Source organism: Metopolophium dirhodum, chromosome 5 (assembly GCF_019925205.1).
Source record: "Metopolophium dirhodum isolate CAU chromosome 5, ASM1992520v1, whole genome shotgun sequence".
Taxonomy (NCBI): domain Eukaryota; kingdom Metazoa; phylum Arthropoda; class Insecta; order Hemiptera; family Aphididae; genus Metopolophium; species Metopolophium dirhodum.
The window spans coordinates 13,983,051-14,006,209 of NC_083564.1; the positions used below are offsets into that span (position 1 = coordinate 13,983,051).

The window sequence follows — 23,159 nt, forward strand, 5'->3', positions numbered from 1 at the left end:
AATTCGGTGGTTATATTCTTATGATCAGCCATCAGGTACCTTTCCACTATCCAATCACTGTTTACCACCCAATCATGGTACGCGAGTACAACAAGACTACTGTACAATGTATTGAGCTAGGTACAGTAAAATTAAAATATTAAACTATAGACATGGACGTTGTACACCTATAATGGTACTAATATAAAAACAAAAATTATAAGAGGTTCTGATAATTTTTAAAGAATTGTACTACATTTGATTGTTATTACAATACAAACGATAGCATTGTTTAAAAAAAACACGTTTTCATGTTTTATCTGTTGTATTGACTTATCGAATAGTTGGAGTTACAACTTTATTTTATTTTAAAAGAAAAAAAAATGTAGGTAGGTATCTGTGTTTTGTTATAGATACGAAAATAATAATAACAACAATATTTACCACATTTTCATGGGATACGACAAAATTACAATTACTGAATTACATATTATTTATATTTCATGTAAAACATAACGTACTTATAGGTAAGTATATACCATCGTATAATACGTATTAGGTACCTATTGACGTAATCTTATCTATGTGCGTAAAAGAGCTAAACGAATACAATATTACTTGGATAATTAAGAGTTAAGACCCTTTATTTGAATGCTAAAAAATGGGTTACGCAGCCACTTGGCATTTATTTTTTTTATTCAAATTAGGCATGGTTTATGTTAAGAGGACGCGTCGGCGCACTACATGGGAACGCGGGGTTAAATAACAGAATAACGGGGTTCGTATGACCGTATAGTTGTGTCCGAAAGACTGCTGTGGAAATCGGATCGGAAGTAGGAAGTTGAGTTGTCGGGAGTTTTGAGAGGACCGCGAACTGCGTGTTCGTTGACCGCGGTCACGACCTTGTTAGCGGTAACGCACCTACAATAATAATTGCTATATGTAGCCATGTAGGTACCTATATACAACGCCGTGTTAGCGAGCTGCGGTTTAACAGACACCCGCGTACATCATAATAATGGGGGTTCCGGCCGGAGTCAATGTCTTCCGAGGCCCCTATTATATTGTGTAGGTAAAATATATAGAATAATATATTACCATAGTGCAGACCGTGTATGTTCGTAATACGCACAGGTGAAACGTACCGAAGAATCGTACCTATAGAACGGTGTGAATGGCAAGGTTCGTGGTGTAAAATATAGCTTAAAATAAGTCCGTATATAATTTTGAACTTCTCATTGTGTCAGGAAATTAAATATTATATAGGTACGTAAAAGTGAAATGTTTCTAGTCCATGCGATTGATATATTTGAAGTACATAACAATTAAAATCGTTAAAGGAAAAATCGTAAAACAACATTTTATAAGTAAAACAAATTACTAATTACTAATTAGGAACCTGGTATTAAATTTTCCAGTATTTTTACTGAGAATAAAATCTTGATCAACGTTTAGAAAAAGAAAATAAACTAAACAAAAGCGAAAATTCCAAATTATTGTTAATAGCTTAAAATTAGTTTAAATATTTTGAAAAGTGTATAATGATTATTGTAATAATGGAATGTTTTACAAATATCATCTGAAGATATATTATAAGGTTTAATACTTCTGTTAAAATCGTGAATATCCAATGTCATCAAAATTTGAACATCATACATTCATAAAAAATGTACAAGCCTTTTTTGCTAAACATTGTATTTATAAATTTTTATAAATTTAAGTAAAAAAACTTCTGATGAATTGTTTTTTAAATATACAAGTCTTAGAAGTGGCAATTAACAACTACGATTTTTGAACTACAAAATAATTTTCAAGTTTTCATGATTTTGGCAAATGTTGTTAAAATTTGAAATTCAAACAACTCTTAAAAAAAATTGTATTTAAGATGGTAATAGGTATATTCTATATTTGTTAATTGCTGTTAGAATAACATGAATAATGTTGAATTCAAATTAATTTAAAATTCAAACTATATTAAACATTTTTTTTCTTCAAAATTTCAAAATTTCACAATATCCTGCAATAATTGAATAATGCAGAGTAGTATGTATTTATGTGAACAATTATTACCCTGTATTTTTGGTAGTGAGCTTTTAAAAGGGCGCAATAGTAATCAACTGTCATGCTTTGTCTTACACGTGTTAAGTTAGTACCATGATCATGATTACACGGTTCAAATTAAGGTTTTATAATCTATGGTGAAATTATTGAGTACAATTTTGTTCATGACGGAAGTTTTTTTTTGTATGATTTCTAATTTCTAAATATTTTAATGATGTTTTTTTAACTATCTAACTACTCGTACTGACTAATCTAAATTATAAAAAACCTCCGACGAAACACGGCTAAAATTGTTCTCGATAATTTCTATTATATTAGTTATAATAGATAGGTGTGGATACCTTAATTTTGACCGTGTAATTACATTGGTGGAATTACCCATTTACCCACCGCTTTCATCACGTGCTTATGAGTTATGACAAATACAACAAACGATATTATACTGTTGCGCCCCTCTTAAGTCAGGCATCTCCGTAGAGCATTCGAATTAAATTTTGATCTGCGGCTGACAAGCCAGCAAACATCCGTACGAAAATCACAATAAACGCCAAAATAATATTATACACAGTAAACGTACGACGTGCAAATATTTTTTACCGATTATTGCTTTGGATTCCTGTGGTATATACCGCGCACACACGCACACAAAGTACAAACACACGATATCCGGAAACGGTCTTGCGAAACAGGACGTGTATGTTATATAAATAACAAATATAGTTATTCAATAAAATACAGTCGTGATTGTGAGTGCGTCGGCCATCGTCAGACTATTTAGCTGTTGTAGGTACGCTAACAGAGTGGACCGGAGGCTGTTCTTCTGGTGGGAAAAATATAACGAAAATATTACTAAAATGTTTACACTATTATTACATATACATGCTGTGTCCCACAAAAAGTGCAAATGCAGGCATTATAATACATAGGTAGGTATTATAGGTACTATATTTTCATGAATGGTTAAATATAAATAGATATATATAGGTAACAGGTACAATGCTCAGAAAACATGTGAAATTGAGTTGACGTCGAAACGATTTCGTAGAGGTATTAGGTATATACTGCGCGTATCAGTGGCGGCAAAAGCCCTAAATCGCACGACTACTCAAATCATATACATATTAAAATAGGGCACAATCTTCTGAGATAACTCCCCCAACCAAAAAATGCAACATTGGCGGAAGGAGGTCATACTATGTATAATAATATTTTGCATACATAATTTTAGCATCCCTCCCAAAATTAAAGCTCTATAGTTCCGAGAAATGACACTGTTTAAATAATTGTTATCAGCAATATCAGCTATACATGATTATTCATTATATGAAACCTAACCCATCACAGTACCACACCGCTCTCTTTGATATAAAGAATCATATATTATACTTGATGCCATTGTGAGCACGGAGCCTCTAAAAATAAAACTTGTGTTGCCGCCACCGCTACACACAATAAGTTTATTGCATTCACTATTATAGGACAGCTGGAAACGACGACACCATATGTGCAACCCGCGTTGCTTAGTGCAGATAGGTACTTAAACATATTATACATATAAGACGACACACACAACATAATATAATATATTAATGTGTAAAATATTATATTATTATATATAGGACTGCACCTCAAAACTCGTGTAATGATTTATTATAAATAATACACTGCATGTGTGGCACACATTTTCATGCGATAACCAACCCCCCGAGGACCGTAGACAGCGTAGAGAGTCGAAAAAATATACCTAATCCAAGACTTACGACGTACCCCCCTGACGTCTATAAAAGATGATTGGTTCTGTCTTCTGTGCCTGTTATGTCCATATGGGAAAACAAAATAAAGACTTTGATGTAGACATACCTCGTATTATACATATACAATATACATATGCAAACACAATATTCATAGAATAATATTAAAAAGCCATAAAGCCGCAGTGGTGTTCCCATAGGGTATACTATCACTATATGAATAATACATATTTACGCCGTAAAATCATCACAAGATGTTGTTGAAAAATTATGGATACACCTACTGCAGAGTAAATTGGAGAGGTCCCGTTGGGAGTTTTGACTGAAATTATGAGAAAATTTAAATCTTGTTTACGTGAGCTGGTATTCTTGATGATTTTGATATATATGATATATATAGCTGCTGCAAATAATATAACTGATCAGTTGGCTTCTTTTAGGAGAGCGGTTTGTTAAATTATTGACATTATCATTTTTTACTCGTGATTATGGACACAGGACACGTCTCAGTCATCCCCTCCTAATATATACCATCGGTAAAGTAAAAATATCCCTGGTCGGGCACTCGACGGCTACTGAGTAAACATTAAAAAAATCGATGGGAGCATCACTGCGAAAAAGGTTCAAAAGCGCGCGTTCAGCTGCGTACTCACCGAATGACGTCGATCGGTTGGTGCCGGCGGCGACCGTTGTGCAGTTGGTGGCGGCGTCTGTAGAACGGCCGTCGCCACTGCCACCGACGGCGCCGCCGCCGTCGCCGTCGTGTTGGGCCAGCGCGGGCGTCAGTTCGTCGGGCGTCGACGACCTACTGTCGGGCGACTCGCACACGACCGCTGCCGCCGCTGCCGCCGCCGCCGCCGCCACTGCCACCGCGGCTACGTCCGGTATCTGCGCACACACGCACAACACTCACACGTCATTTCGGCCTCGGATTTAAATTTTCGTGGGTAGGGGGGTTCAAATTGCTGGTTCTTTCGTAATTTTAATACTTTTTTTGCATTCGATTTTTTGGTTTTAGTCTTAAAATAGTAGTTAGGTATTAATTTATTTTAACGTGACGCGTCCGCCTGCACGTCAATCTCATATATTTACCGTTCTCGAGTTTTGAGCCGTGTCCATGAAACTCCGACCACGTGCGTACTGGTACACGTCGAAATCGTTGGTCACCTCTTCGACTTCCACGTGCAGGAAACTCTCTTGACTGCCTGTGAACTAAACGTACAGGCACACACACACACACACACACACACACACACTGTTAATAAGATTTGCCATTGATCATTATTTAAGTGTTTTATCATAAATTCATAACATAAGATATATGTACCTATATAATAATATATCGCAGTGAATAATAATATACCTACGTGGCTACGTATATAATGACGTTATATTGTTATTAATGTGTTATACAATATAAACGATAAAATATCGACTCTATAATATATAGATACAACGATATTAGAAAATATTCTATCTAATTTATTAGTATACCCATAGATATATTTATTATATAGGCCGTTGACCGTTTGATATTGTTTAGTATTTTTTTATAAACGCCTATATTATTTATAACAACATAAACGTACACGGTGCACAGATTCATGTGCAGTCAAATAGGTGCAGGTGTATAATGTATATATATATGTATACAGGTTACTCATAAGTTATAACGATTAACATAATAATGTAATACTAATAGCTATTTAATGCTATGTATATGATATGATTAAACATTCTATTTTATTATGATGAACGCATTTTTATCCCAACCTTCTCGGTTACGCACGTCGCTTCTCGGTTCAAACTCCAAAACAACACATGTATTACCAAATTACAACCAGTTGTCAAAGTTTCGAGTTACATTAGTATTTCCTAAATTATTGCGTCAGACAGCCTTCCACTAACTGATCATATTAAAACCCTTACAGCAGTTACAATAAAATGATAACAATTAAACTATTTATATTAAAGTTTTTTTACACACATTAATCGAAGCAAAATATTAAAACAATAGGTGGATTATTGCAGCTTTCAAGGCTTACATTTTTAATTTATAAATAAAATGAGATATACCTATTGGTGAATGGTGATGAATATTTCAAAATCATAATTCTTTTTAACTCATTTTGAATAAAACTAAAAAGTTAACTTGCATTTTTACTCAATTTAAATTTGTTTCTAATATAATTTATAATAAATGTTAGAATATTATGTTTATCAAAATTCAATGGAAAATAAAAATGTGTTAGGCATCTATCTAAAAGATTAATCATCTTTGTTTTTTAATAGTAGTGAAAATATTTTTATAACTTTATAATATATTAGTATAATATACTATTCAAGTAAAATATAATTAATATATTGTTTCACCGAGAAGATATCAACAGAAACTTTATTCTAATACTATCATAGTGCAGTCATATTATACATCCTATATTGGCAAATGGCAATTATTGAACAACGATATTATATGTTAGAAAGTCGAAATAAACATTTATTCAATGTACTTCGATGGTATTGGATAAAATAATGGACGAGATCTCCTGTGGCCTAACCTAACCTAACCTAACCTGACGAGATGTCTTGTTATATCCTAGGGTGGCTCCAGAGACATGGTGAAGGGAGGAGCACAAGAAAATGTCAATGATATTTTTGTAATTTTGTTTTTAACAGTATATAATTGTTTAGAAATACAACTTGGGAGGGACATGGACCCTAGGGCCCCCCTGGTTATATCACTTATTCACTTATATATCGTTATAATCAAATAGATTACGTTTGATGATAACTGATATGTAATTACATTCTGGCTGGCTGTATATAGTTAACTATTAAGAATTGCAAACAGGCTAATATGATGAAAAATTATATTATAGTCACACAAAACTAAATCAAGACCTCCTTCACTCATCAAAATATTAATCTAGTCTGTATGAATTATTTTTAATCCAAAATCCAAAATTATTTTTTATATTTTAAATGATTAAATAAAGTTTTGTTCTGTTTTAAAAAATTCTATGACTACATGTTTATTATGACACAATGAATAATAGCAAATTTGTAACAATAACGAAGTCATAATAAGTTGATCATTGTTTATAATAATTTATACCCGTATAGGTATAATTATTCAATGCAATAATAATGCCTACTATAGTCGTATGACGCGCTAACCAACTATGACTAACTAACCAAAAAAATAAAAAATCCTAATGGTCCGAAGGAATTGTATAATATTTTCATGAAATCACTTTATTCCATTGGTTATCAACAAAAAACATTACCAACATGTTTTTACCAATTACATAGGTAGAAATATTATTATTTACTATTTTTTGGCTGCAATATAGGTACTTACTCTTACTAAATAATATCAGTTAAAATAGTTTAATAGATGTCTTATTAAATACAAATATTGTAAGCCTACATGGTGTCTATATATTATATTATATAGTATATTATATAATATAATACACCGTACTATACAATACTCGTAGGTCGTATTAGTTATGTTATCTTGTACGACTATACCATAAAGTAAAATCCTTCAATTATTTTTACTAGCTATTATTTTAATAGATTTAAAATGTAATTGTATAGCTTTAAAATTGATAAGTAATATTAAATACTATTTGTTTAGTATGGATATATCATATTATTGATGATATAAATGTGATTACGATGAAGGTGTGTGTATATGTCCCAGAAATATGAAGAAAAAAAATCTACTTTCATATTGAAGAATATCTCAATATCGTATATCTACATGATCTTTCCGTGAAATCTGAAAAAAATTGTTTATTATAATATCGATATTATTATATCACACGATTCAATATTTTTAACTCATGATAAATTGTTAGATTAATAATTATTACAATTACATCCAAAAAACGGATTTTACTCGATTTACTTTTATTTTTTTTTGTTCCACACATTTTAGTAAAAAACTAAAAAAAATATCTCCCCAAAACATCATAATATCTGTTGTCGTATAATATTCTGTCTCAAAAATAAAATAAATTAGGCAATTAAAAAAGTTAATAATAAAATGAAAAAATAATGTTTTTGTGAAATTGAATAATGAATGTACAACATATTATATTGAATAATACTTTTTTTGTCCTCACATTTTTGAAAAAAACTTTCATGAAAAATATATAGATTATATAAAGACATGTTTTTAGTGTATCGATATCTGTTTCAGAGATAATATGGATGTATTGTATATATTTGTGGACTGCATAGTTAAATTATACGCAATCGATAATTATAAATGTACTCACCTCACTTTATAAAAAAAGAAACCAGACTATTATATTGAAAACACTAGGATAATTTTCGTACAAAATCGTTGAAGTGAATTATCGTGATTTTACACTGAAAACTTTCACGCATCGAACGTTTATAATAATATACATGTCCTAAATTTAATATATATTATTAGGTATAATATATAAACGCATTTATGAATTTCTACTCTTACAAATTGTATCATTGATCAACGTCACTACTAATTAAGAATATAGAATAGAATATATATTTTTATGTACCTATACATTGTATGACGTAGTTTTACCTATGTTGTATACAATATACCCAATACCCTACTTACACGTAGGAAGAATATTAAATATTCTTGATTTGTAATTAAATTTAAATCGCGTTAAATGCATAAACCACGATCACGATCGGTAATTTAATTTTTATTCTAGGTTATAATTACACCAAAGCTATTTTTCATCATGTTTTTCCATCGTTTTCTACAGTTATGGACCGACATTGCTGTGGTGTTTCATTCCCTATCGGCCTATCGGCTATCACATATTATACATAGGTACACTCACAATGTATATTATTATACGAATGCCAAGGTTCGCAGAAGATTATCCGAATAATATGATGTTATTTGTGCCGACGAAAGGAATCGTCAACACAACAAAATCAACCTTCACTTTAACGGTTGTGAGTTGTTTTCCTTCGATCTCTACAAGCGTAAATGCGTAACATCTCATTCGCATAAATTGATATAGAATAATACAAGTCCATATGTTCAATTTTTATCAGTGAACATCATCGAATTGTATAAATATTGTATTTTTTATTAATTATTTTTATTTTTTGTTATTAATATATTAAGGTGACCAAATGATATGTTTTATATGTCACACTAATATCATAGAATCGGGATGTTCATGAAATAGCTTCAATAAGATCGTGAAATGTGTACTTATATTAGATTTATGTATACTAAATATTATTAACACGATTTTGTTTTTACATTCTTATTGGAAATTGGTAGCTGATGTTTTTTTCTAACTTTATTAAGGTAATTAAGAGGTGATCGTCGATCGGTATTGTTTACATCCAAGCCTTTATACAAATAATACTTCATTTAAAACTCTTTTTCGATTATCTTCAAAAAAAGCAAACTGTAATGAGCTCAAAAATTATCGTAACAATTTTTATGCATATGTTTTTTAGTTAGCGTGTATCTTTTATTTGAAGTATAAAATTAAAGACATTGAAAATAAATTACCAATGTAGTTGTATGTAATTAAGAAATATCATTTGTAGTTCAAATGTTTTAGAGATAATTTTTAATATTCTGTGTCGTATTTTAAATTTACGAAAAACCTACAGCTAATTTTGGAAGAATATTGAATACGTTTTAGCAAGTTTGGGTTTGTTTTTTTCGAATTTAGCTTACTAGTAAACACAGTTTTCAAATAAATGTAGATATAATATTATACCTGGTTTATATAATAATAATTCACAATTTATCCTGTATATCAAGACATCAAGGCTTTTATTTTTATGACCGTTTTAAAGTTTGAATTACGGTGCAATTTATTAAAACTGTTTGACTATAATTTTTAGGTTTTTTTTAAATATGGTTTTTAGTTTAGCATGTAAAGACTTGATAATTAAATAATAAATATAGGTACAAGGTTACTAATATAGTCATATCATGTTCATTAATCATTATTCTTTACTATATGTTTGGTATTATATTCAATACATTGTTAAAATCATAACCCGTACAATTTTTTTTGTGAGTATTATTAGTAAGTTGTAAGAACGTTTATACCATTGTATAGGTACCTAATAAATGTTTATAGTAAATTTAGTTTGTTTTTTAATTCATAATCATTATCCATAAAATATTGTCTAAAAAATTAAAATTACAGCCACATAATATAGTATTTTTATTCTACGATTCTGAATATTATATTATGAGAATAATTTGCATGATGTGAAGTTTGTTTAAGAGACTTAAATATATTTAGTGAAATTAAACGATTTACTTTAAATATTAAGTACATGATATTATATTAACATATCTTAGCATTAAATCTAGTTTTTCACCTTATTAGTTATTTCATCTATAATTGATGACGTTCATTATTTTGATATTTTTTTTATACATTTATTAACTTGTTATTATTGCAGTAGTTTTAGGGAATATATCAAAGTTATCTAAGGTCATACCTACTTATAGTCAACATCCTCAATTAATATGTATACTAAAAATAATCATATATTATATTTTAACCATATCAATGAAATTTTATTAGATTATATTGAAATCTTTTATATAATAATTAATAATATTAGGTATGGTGGCGACCGTTATTGAATACTGCAATATGTAGTGGTGTTATTCAAGTATCAAAAGTAAACACACGGGAATAACGTGTATAATTTCAATAATGACGACGTAAATGTATTTAAAATTAGTTATATTTGTACCTTATGCTATAAAAACAATAATGAACTCATCTTTTAAAATATTGGGTAATTTCATGCAACATAATTTTTTTTCAAATGTTTATCTGCAGCATAGGTATAAGAAAACATGTGGGGGAAATATGAAGGTGCAGTGTGCACCCATCTGGCCATCCTCATCATCATTGTACGACATACACCCAAGAGAAATTACGGTGATGGCGGCGTGTTGAAACCGTTTATTTAATAATATTGACTTAAAACTTAGTTTGATATACCTACCTAATTGTACAATTCTAACATATTAAGTCGTGGTTACCGTTAATATTTGAATATTTGATCACATTGTTTTACCCTAAAAAAGGAAAATATACCTATTATTCACTCATGTTCTTTTTCAGTATAATGATCTGTATTTTATAATATAGAAGTGATCATAAATGCAGATTATGCAGAGTATAACACGCAGACTACATAAAGTAATGGGTTTGATCGATATAGAAATCGTCACGCATGATTATTGATTTTACATAGTGTACTAGAAAATTGTAATTTTAGGTACATATATTTTATGTACATAATTATATATAAATATATTATACCTAGTATCTACCTAATATATACATTATATAGTATTATACATATTCCCTATATGTTCTATGTATTATACTATTCAGCGTATGGTTATAAAAACAATAGGTATATAAGCCCGATGTATGTACTGTATTCGTGTTAAACCGTGATTTTTTTTTATGTTATTCTCCGTTTTGACGTATTTTTGTTTCGAAAGTTTCTTTTGGTGGCATCCGACACGAAATCGCCCGTGAAGTCAAAAAATATATTCGTTTCACCCGATCGTAATATTAATAATTATTAAGGATTCAGTTCGGTGCCCTGCAGATCGTATTGGTTTATAATTTATATATAAGAACTCTATACGGCTATATACTTAAATACAAGTATAATATGTATATGTTGTATTTATAAAATATATATATATATATATATTATATTATATACTTTTGATTAATGATAATATCATAAACGAACCATAACATATATAATATATACTTGGTTGCACGTGCAATGAAAAATTATCTTTGACCGTGTTACGTACATGAATAATTTTAAATAATAGCATATAGGTATGTAGAAATATTGTTGCATATGGCGAGAATAATCTTTTAACGCATATTGATCACTGAAATGTCAATAGACATATTATTATTTGTGGAATCGGTCACGTGAGAGTGGACTCGAAATTCAGATTTCGCGTTGTAAATAGGTACTATACACACTTTATAGTAAGTGCCTATTTTAATTCAATTTTTTTAGATGATAATCTATTATTTTTGTTTAAATAATTATACTCATTACTCAGACATATGCGACTTATACCGATAGTATATCAGTAAAACGTAACAAACACGCATAACTATATGAATACCTATATATACACGCAAATAGGGGGTCCCAAATATTTCCTACATTTTGTTTTAGGCTTATTCAATTTTATCAAAGTAAGGTTCTAGCCCTCCCCCTATCCCAAACGCTATTTGCACCTATGGATCATTGGGTACGCTAGATAAATAATATATTTTTTATTACTATATTATGTAAGGTAAGGCCTTCAATTTTAAATATGAAACGTAATGGGAATTTATATAGTTACTCACCAAGAACCCGTAATGCTTGAGTATGTCCATTTTGCACATTGGGCAAGTTCGGTGCTCTAACAGCCAAGGATCTACACAGCTTTTGTGGAATTCATGTCGGCACGGCAGTATCCGAACCACCTCGGACGGTCTGTATGGTTCAATACACACTGCACAACAGTCACCATCACCAACGATCTCCTGTAAAACGATGAATAATTTAATAATATAATTTGTTACGATGGCGGGGAAACGCTGTTTTTCAGTTACTTATTTCGTCATTGAATGACTGTTTACGCTTTGATTAATTGAATGCTATTTTTCAAATTCACAAACAAAAAAGGGTTTGTAAAATAATAGACGATGCGTCGATGTCACACGTCGACTGTGGCGTATTGGTAGAATACATTTTTCGAAACTATCTTTTATAAGTCTTAAAATATTTTATCAATTCAGGAGTTTTTATGAATCTATTATTTAACTATCGTACAAAATAATTGTTAACAATTTAATTTAACGCCTTACCTGCAGTTAAAATTATATGATATAATTATGTTGAGGTTTAAGAATAATATACAAGTACTTTTACGGCGAGCCTGAAATGGATTTTCACAACTACATATCTATATCTCATATTTATACTTTATAGTATGTATATTATTATACTACCGAAGTATATTATAATATCATAATGTACTACATTGTAAATCAAATTTAGATGAGTAGTTTTAACATTATGGGTTATGATGCTATATAAAAATTATTATTTTCAACAGATATTTAAAAATGTAACTATTATTAGTTAATTAAGCAAATTTATTGGCTGTTAAGTTTTTATACTAGAGATTTGACTGATAATATAATAGTAATTAATAATTACTAATTATCAATAACCGTTAAACATTAATCGCTCAATAATCAAAATATTGATATTTAACTGCTATTTGTTTTTTTCTTCTCTCGCCTTGTTTTCGTTATTCGTATACTTTTATATTGTAATTAATCAATTTTATGTCATCAAACGTTTACATCGGTGTATTTTTAAATAGTATATTAATTGTATATAAATAAATATGGTTAACCTACAAAATATGTTGTATAGACATTTAGGATAACATTTCCCAAGTTGTCTATTGTCTAAGTATACGTAAATATTAGTTTTATTGGCAAAATATTGAAATTATTTACATAATTCGTTCCAGAAATCTAATAGTTAAATAAATATATGAGCTAATATGATCTTAGCCAACCGTAAATAGTTTACGTGATTTTACGTAACTTTACCTTGTCATCCATTTTGATGTGCTTGGTAGGTATCTTGGACAACGCTTTTTTGGCCGCATTACATAATCGTCTCTAGAAATTAAAACACAAACATAGGTACATTATTATTAGTGGATGCTACTATAGCCCAGAAAAACTCTTGTAAAACATATTGAATATTTTAATAAACAGTATTGATATAAGTTATTATTTCTGGTTTTAGTTTATCTTCGTACCTAAGTACCTAACGTACAATGCAAATAGACGATAATAAATAGTTCAGATCGAATGTTCATTGAATAAATAATGATTGTTGATGTAATTTTATCAACAATAAAATGTATCAACTTTAAAATGTTGTACCTATAGTTGTTTTACGGTAGACTTGTATTCTCAGACATATCTTCTGTAGTCTGTACAACGCATTCATAATATACATACATTGGTCAATCGGGTATAATACGCATTTAATGTACTTCCACTTTCACTTCCTCGTTTCTCGGTATATAGGTTCGTTCATCTTCGTAGATACTCGACATTATTTTTTACTCTCATATACAATAATACACACATGACACATCATTATAATATATACGCATATCTGCGCCTACCAGTACATGTCATATTGCACAATGTTTGTTTTGGTTTGAAAAAAATTTTCTCCTAAACGAATAACACTTATTGTTCGTTGAATAATATTTTAATTTGAATTTTTAGGTTCTAAATGAAGCGAAGAATAGGTATATTAGTTTCACTATGGCAGGTCTTCATTAATTTTAATTTTTTTTTCTCCGGGCAATAATTGTAAGGGAAAAACAGTCCTCTGAAAGCTTGAACTTTCAAGTCAAGTAACCTTAACTATTAGTTAATAAGTCCTTACATATCTATCGATTGGAAATCGTGTCTAGTTGTTATTATTCACGCGGTTGTCCCTCTAAGCGTAAGAAAAAGATACAAAGTGTAAAAGAAATCAAGAAAGGTTCAAGCAACTATACCAAGTGTTTTTACTCTATTTAGAATAGTTAAAATTCGATGATTTGTCATAGATTCAATAACTATCAATATACCAAAACACAAAATATATATCACTCCTGTTTCAACGAGCCCATTAAATTCAAATAGTTAGATTTTTTAAGTTAGGGTTATAACTTATAAATCATTTAAAAATCATATATTTATATTTTATTTTAGTGATGTAACTTACCGACAGTTGGTCTTTAGCGTGTATATACCGGAACCTTTGTATGTAGTAGAATACAAGCCATGCCAAAGATATGACCATAAGCACTATGAATGATATGCTTACAAACAATACGGAAGTTCTGAAAAATAAATTCAGATTGTGCTATTTACTAACAATGAATAGGTAATACATTTTATTTGCTTCACAATATTCACGAATAAACGTAATAACTCATGAAATCATGATAATATAATTTTAAATATAAAGAGTTTTATTTAAATCAAGCCATAAAATTCAAATGTTTTAATAACTAGACCGTGTAAATGAGTGACATTACCTAACTTACTATGGTAAAATAACGGTGTGTGGATTAAAAACAGATTTTTATTAGTAAATTAGTTTTTATACATAAGTATTTATTGAAAAATATTATAAAAACTAAAAAAATACTTTAATATACAAAAATGTTTGTTTGAATGGTTTATACCTACCAATAATAAACGTATAATATTGTAATCAGTTTGAAATTTGAAATTATTTGATAAAAATAGGTAAGTATAGTTTTAAAATTATTTTTTGTATTTAAAATTTAAATAAGTTTTATTATAACAGCGGAATTTTATTTTAATTCATCAAATTATTACAAAAATTAAAATGTCCTTACAGTATTTTAAGAATACAGGGTATTTTTATTTTTGCGTATTAGTGTAAAATGTATGCTTAAATCTTATTTGAAGTTGTTTAAAATGGTATAAAATATAGATATAATATAGGAACATTATTTGAATTTAAAATTATAAAGTTAAAAGGAAAAATCATGCTTACCAAAGAATTAATTATTTTTTTAGCTTGTGTAATATGAATCATACTATCCATGTGTTATAAATTTAAAGAACAATTTAATTCAAGTTTAAAGACATTATTTAGAATTAAAATAATTGCAACTTTGTATGAACAATTTAAAAACTAGGAGAAATGAATTGGTAACATGAGGTTTTTTTATGTATATTTATAAGAAGTGAACAAAATAGCTGATTCAATATTGTTAAACACATTTTGCATCATATAGTATACATAAAATATACTTGTATCCTATATGATTGGACATTTAATTTTAATACACTTAAGTGTTGACTAAGTTACACAATTTTGAATTTCATTGAAACGTTTACATATATTCCTTAGGGTATGTTCCTATAATATATAATGTAATGTAATTTAATGTAATACCTATGTAATATACTAATGTATTACAAGTTAACAATTTTTCTTAAAAAAAAAATGTTAGTAGGTATAGTACGAGTATGTACTATATACCTCCTAATCTCGTTATTAAGTTTTGAATAAATACAAATGTAATGGTCTGATTTCAAAAAAGTGTATGAAATGTTATATTATGATCAAATCCATGAAACAGAATCATCGAATATTATATTATATTGATAACAATAGGTATTTAAATTTCCTTATGCGATATTTTGAATATATTTAGATATATTTAGATATCACTAAAATAGATAATAGTAAAACACTAAAAATATATGTATAATCGTTTTGTTATCACAGTCATTGCAAATTCGAGTCGAACTAGTCGAAGTATCTATTAGTGAATAACGATTTGTACTAGGTACTATATGTTACCTCGATACCGTACGGCGTTCAATGACAAATTACAAGCCCATTATAACCCATTTATTAATTTGACCAAGTATCATAGCTTAATATTGTTAGGGACATAATATCGATGCTACTCGCATAGTTGAAAATGTATTAATATTGCATCAGGAATTATCGGTACTCACCGATAAAAATATGTCTAAAACTTGGAATTGTCATAAAATTATTAAGATAACCACCGAGGAATATTGATACAAAAGTGTTTTGTGTTACAAAAAACCGTTTATTTGAATTCTAAAAATCAGTATTGATTTTTTTATTATTCTTTATTTTGTTAATTGAGTTCACTTTTCGGAGAATTTGAGTCCAGAAGCTGAGACGAGGATACTTCGAATTTATTTAAATAATAATAATATTATGTTTTAATTATTACTTCAACATTGACAACATTTACCATTTAAACTGTAACAGCCTGTTGGGGTTCATTTATTAACGAGTACAGTAATACAAATAATTATCAAAAAGGTAACGTGTAACAACCTTGTTGGCTGCAATATTTGAATACTTCTGTTAAAATGTTAGTTAAATAATTTTAATACATCCGAGTATATTAAAATTAATCAACTATTCTTAAGTTTTCAAACAATTTAAAAGTTTATAAATTAATTCAAAACGAGCTTAAAAAATATTAAACAGACTTGGATAAGAAATAAAGATAATTAAATAAATTCAGCAAAAAAAAATTAGAAACAAGTTATTTATATCATATATTACTTTATTGATTTGACATTGAGTTCGATCTTTGTACTTTTAAAAGGTTATTAAAATTGGTATGACATGTTTGATCAAAATTTGTGTGTCCTACTTTAGGTAGTCTATTTTCTTTTCTAAATGTTTGTACATCACATTTAACGCGTCAAGCATAATTCATTTTAAACTGCCTTATATAATTAAGCGTGGATGATAATAATTAGTATCGTTATAGTATATCTTTCATAACAAATAGTAAACTGACAATAATACTACCGATATTGTAAAAATATTATAGTTTAAAACTTGAACAATAAATCTTAAATATTTGAAGGTTGTGTCAAACTATTTAACTTTTTAATTTAAATAGGTACCTCTGAGGCACATTGACTTTTATTCTGGAAGTATTTTTAACCTAACCAATAACCATGTATTAATTTTGTTTACGGCATTAAATTAATTACATATAAAAATATTTTTTTAAACTATAATTATTAAATATTACATTTGTACTAGAAACCGTGATATGTTTGTCATTTATAATGTTAATATTGAATTATGTAACTTGTTGGATGCATCATTATCAACTATACTTAACAGTTAACCTATACACTCAAATAATTCCAGTAAGTACCTAATAATTATATATTAATAAAAAAAAATCTTTAGCAGGTCCAACTCATATAAATACAATATTAAATATTTGAAACATTTTTTAAATTGATGATTCAGCATTATATATAAAATACAAATACACATTTGTTTAACCCAAGTATTTTGATAATATTTCCAGTCTGCAACTTTTGCAATTTAACATTTAACATAATTTCATAACCCAAAGTGGTTTTGACATTTAAATATTTGTCAACTCGTCATTTGAAAACTTGATTAATAGTATAGGCTGCAACTATACCGTAAACTCAATTAGTTTTGCATTAAATATATTGGTATGTAAATTATAGCATAAGTTCCTATATTGTATATTTTTTTATTAATATTTAGTTATTAAATTAATGTTAATAGTTAAATGTTAATGAATAAAATATATTTTATTATATTTTAACCTGACTTCGAATAGTTAAAACAAAAATTATTTATCTAGATATTAGGTATATATATTGCTATGTTTATCTATACATTTTAAATTGTTAGCAGTTGATATTAGATTTAGACTTCAGTAATTTAACACTGTAGAACTTAATTAAATTCATATTAATTTAAATGGATGAACAATGGGTTAAGTTTATACATATTATTTTAAAACAGTTTTTAAAATGTTCATGATTAAAGTTCGAGTATTTAAACCGATTAGCTGTGGTAGAGGTGACGGTGTTTGACATTGTCTCTCTAATACTAAACTATAATTGCAATGACCACGCACTACTATCGACGTCCAATGACCAATAATAATTATTATGTCAAAATAGAAACCTTTAGATTACAATGACAAAGAAACGTGTTCTGAGCGTGGTCAATGGTCATGTACGGTTAGATATTATATTATATGAAATGGACCACAGCCCGAATAGTCCGTGCTTATATTTTTAAATTTCCAAGTAGTCTAATCAAAATAATATTTTTATGCTATCTAAGATGACACTGTGTTATTAAACTATTGTTTTTGATTATTACATAGTTAATTGTATAATAATGTTATAATAAATCGTTAAACTATACAAATATGCAATATTGCTATATTATCACTTTCACGGTAGGTTAATTTGTAAGTGTACCGTGATTATTAGTAAGGAGCGTCTATGTTGTTGTCATCATTGTTCGACATTAATATTGGACGTTCAAGTAAAACTGGAAATTAATGTATCTGAACAGATATTATAAAAATATTAACTCATAAAATTGTTTTAAATGATATTCTAAAACCAGTTTAACACGATGAACGAGAGACCATGTGATAACGTAAACAATAATTAGAAGAAAAGTTACCTATCACAATATAATAACGCAATTTTATTTTTGAATACCAATGCATTAACAACTCCAAATTAACGACTGCCTTAAATGCATTAATTTACATAATTATAACACATTTTCCTTTCAAAATTCTGTTTCTCAAATTTTGATTTAACTATACCTAACCGACATTTACCAAAAATTTAAAAATTACCCATGATTCGTTCTCTCAATCAATAAGATACCTATCGTAGATTACAGTTTAAGTTAGGCTCGACACCCATCGGTCGTCATGTTAATTTCATAAGTTTTTGTAAAGTTGTTTTTTTTAAAAGCTTAATTTTGAATTGTTTGTTATAGATAAAGGTAGGCATAATTTATACATATACGTGCCAAAATCAAATATTTTTCATTGGATGGTCATCAAAATATGACAAAAACAACAAACAACGGCAAAGAGTGAAACAATTGTACACTCGAAATTCGAAGCAATATCTAGTGTCCATTGTTTTTGGTATAAATATGGAAATTAAATAAATATAACAATACATTAAAAAAAGTTAAATGATAATAATATAATAATATAACATCTTAATACAAAAATGACACGTTTAATTTTTAAAAATAAAAAAAACCAATAAAATCACGTTTTATTGGTTTTGAATAAATATTGAAAGATAGAATTTTACATTAAAGTCTAACAAATAAGAAAAATAAAAACAGATATTTTTTAAAAACGCATATTAAAATGTACATAATATAATATAACAAATTCGTGCCATTAATTCATGAGCTAAAAATTGCATTCCAAATGTTTTTGCCAAAAACCGTTTTGTAGATCTAAGTTCCTATCTTTAAAAGTTTAAACAAATATGTTTTATTATTAACTAGATACAACTGCATTTTCTTATATAATTGTGATGTATAAATAAATAAAAGTAAATACTTGGGCAGCTTTGGTATCATAATAATTATGGTTTTTTTATAATGTTATATGCAGTAAAAAGATCAGCAATTTCATGTAAGTTATTTATTATATTACTGTTAGACTAAACGATTAGGTATTATAATCTATATTTTTTTTTTTAATGTTCTTAGTTAAAAACGAAATTTTGAATGAATTTTATAAATTTGATGGTTTTATATTAATATGATTAACCAAATAAATTATTATTTAACGAATAATATAATAATTATTTTAATTTTATGTAAATCGATATAGATAGGTATAATACTATTCTGATTTAAGTTTTTTTTCAGTCAAGTTTTCATTTAACCTATTGATTCATGTTTATTCATTGTTACTTTTTCAATATCAAAAAAATCTCAACACCTCCACTTTTTTTATTGACGATTACAAATTACTATTGTAATCTGAATGTCAGCAGTAGAACCACATGCGGCTGAGCCATAATATGTAGGTACCGGAATTAAAATAATAGATTTCATAACCTAGGGCTTAAGTTTTTTTGTAAAGAAGTTAAGGTCAGAAAAAAAATTCATCTGATCAGTTGGTTGATTCATAGAAATAATTAGGTACGTCAAATGAGTAAGTATACTAGTTTATGATCTTCCGGAATATTACTAACCTTACGACCTTGCACTCCACGTTATTTTTTTATAAATTTGTTGGTCGTACTTGGAAACCTATTTTTATATTATAGGAGTTATTAATGAGATAAAATATTTAATGTTTTTAAATAGTTGAATGGTCCGCCTATCATAAATGGTCAAATTAGTTTATTAAAAAAAAATCACAATACCTCAATAGTAAATAGTAAGTTCAAAAGTTCATAATTTGACTGTTAAGGTATTTATACAAAAAATATATATAAATTCACATCACCAATTGTTATAATACACAAATACAAAATAAGTACACACTTAAACACATTACACGATGAGAATGAAAATGAGGAATAAATTAACAGTAAATAATGATTATAAATGGAATTTGGAAGAAACAAAAGTTATACAATTATAATAGCATTATTATAATCATAATATATTATTTCATTTAATTATTTAGTGAAATAAAAACCCTAACTTTCTTCTATATGCATTAAATTAATTTATCAGCATTGTATCTGTTATTTGAGGTGAAGGTTTTTTTAATACGATACAAATTTGGATTATAGTTAGACAGTTCCTGTATCCCACTCTTCCCTAGAAATATTGTCTTTATTTGCCCACGTGCTATGGGATATATTAAAACTATTAAATAAACATTATTTGAGGTCGTCGCGACCTATTATTATTTTTAAGTAAATTATTATAACTTTAAAATGTACCTACAATTTCAAAAATGTAATAACTTACTTAAATATTATAATATCAAAAAAAGCCTACGTAGTGCCCTAGAATAATCTTACCTTCAAATTTTATAATAGGTCAATTCACTCTAATATTAAAACTAACAATACCCTATTGAAATTGTAAATGTAAATACCCTATGTAATACGGAGAAAACACGTGCGGGTACGACGAAATTATAGTTACATTCTCGCATAGCACACAATTCCATAATCTTTAAAGACGGTTTCCTTAAATTTAAAACATTTTAATGATCTCGCAATGTACTCTTAAAATATCTATAAGTTATTAAACCGTGCTATATATCATAAACATTAGGAATGGTTAGGTATTAAAAGCGTGAGGTATGAGTATAAAAAATTAACAAACATTAATTGTTCGTCCCATTCATCGCTGGGTAAACTATGGATTGCAAATTACAATAAATTATAGATTGAAAATCAGTTCTTAGTGGAATCAAGTTTATATAGTCCTTGCGTACCTACTTACGTAAATGTAATACTAAAAAATGTGTATACCTACAAACTGCACAGATTTTCTTGATTTTAATAATCTATAGATCAATTTACAAAATCTATTATATGTAATAGCAAGTCAACATGAGGAAAGAAACCATACATGTATCAATATAATAATATGATATAGATACGAGATACCTGTAATGATGATAACTTCATATAATTCAAAATATATAAAAAGTACATTGAGGTTAAAACCGGTTAACAAATTATTTAATTAAAGTAAATTAATTTTAAATGGAATCAATCATTTTGAAGTAAAATGATTAAAATATTACTGAGAAGTACCAACGCATAATCCATTGTTCAACCAATAAGAATTAAGAGCATGATCTATGATATAAAGCATTTTGAGTAATTGTAACCATTACCTAGAAACATATTCATAAATCCAAAACGCAAACCACTTGATTAAAAAATAAAATTATACAATTTATATTCTTTCGAGTGATATATAAAATTATTATTTGATTGTTTAAGCAATGATTGAGTAGGTACCTATTACAATTACAAAATATATTGAACAATATAATTATTGAATTCAAATTAAATAACTTGATGTAGGACTTAATTTTAATTATTTTGATACTTGAATTACGTATTATTTTTAGAATGTATCATTTATTATAAAATATCTAATGGTATTTATAATTACTATCAATACTAATAAGTAATGATACATAATAACTTAATTACACGAATAACATATTATATTCATGTATTGCATAATACATTAAAAACAATTAGTTCTTATCTAATAAAATAGAAAATAAAACTCTTTATAAAAATAATATGTTTATTAACAAAAAATGGTCTTTTTTTTACTTAGGAAAATGTTTTAATACATTTTAATACATATTAATTTTAATGTTAAAATTCTATACATTTAATTAGGAATAAAATATCTTACAAGGTTAGACCAATTATGTTTTAAAAACTAACTTGAAAGCTTATCATCACAAGTCATTTTCTCTCTCCGGAAAATGTCCAATCATTAATACTAAGCTGACTCCGCTATTTCCACCCACTCCTAAAATCCAAATTAAATCTAAAAGCCAAAACGTTAATTTTTAATTCAATGATCAGACCTTTAGTCATATGGTATTTAAATTCGAGCCTACCAAACATTCAAATATCCGACCTATTAAATTTATCCGAAATGTAGTTTCTACACTATTATAGATACTGGTGATTCGTGGTATACGACTAAAATAATAAAGACTAGACAATTAAAAATATCACAGAATTAGCTCAAATCCATACAAAACTCTAACCGCAATACAAATCCCCTCATCAAAATATGGCTTATATAGGTGCTAGGTGGAATCTAATATATTACATACTGGAATCGTGATTTACATACTATACCTCTTAAATCGTTGTAAATTTAACGTTCGACGATTTTACCAAGTTTACCTTCCTCAAC

At 27.8% G+C, this 23,159-nt stretch overlaps 1 protein-coding gene across 4 annotated transcripts in view; it reads right to left on the minus strand.

Annotated features, from left to right (window-relative positions):
- LOC132944248 (E3 ubiquitin-protein ligase goliath) overlaps window positions 1–23,159 on the minus strand; it is a 56,541-nt gene that overhangs the window by 3,689 nt on the left and 29,693 nt on the right. The window contains exons 3-8 of one of the 4 annotated variants that reach the window (XR_009664435.1): window positions 14,646–14,763; window positions 13,463–13,534; window positions 12,200–12,379; window positions 4,884–5,003; window positions 4,445–4,679; window positions 2,638–2,860 (exon numbers count right to left, since the gene is read on the minus strand). Coding sequence is in view for 3 of the 4 variants with exons in the window: in XM_061013491.1 (XP_060869474.1) it covers window positions 4,445–4,679; window positions 4,884–5,003; window positions 12,200–12,379; window positions 13,463–13,534; window positions 14,646–14,763 (725 nt within the window). In the remaining variant the exon portion in view is untranslated. Of the gene's footprint in view, window positions 1–2,637; window positions 2,861–4,444; window positions 4,811–4,883; window positions 5,004–12,199; window positions 12,380–13,462; window positions 13,535–14,645; window positions 14,764–23,159 lie in introns of those variants that run through there. The other 3 variants (XM_061013491.1, XM_061013492.1, XM_061013493.1) reach the window with 3 other exon arrangements.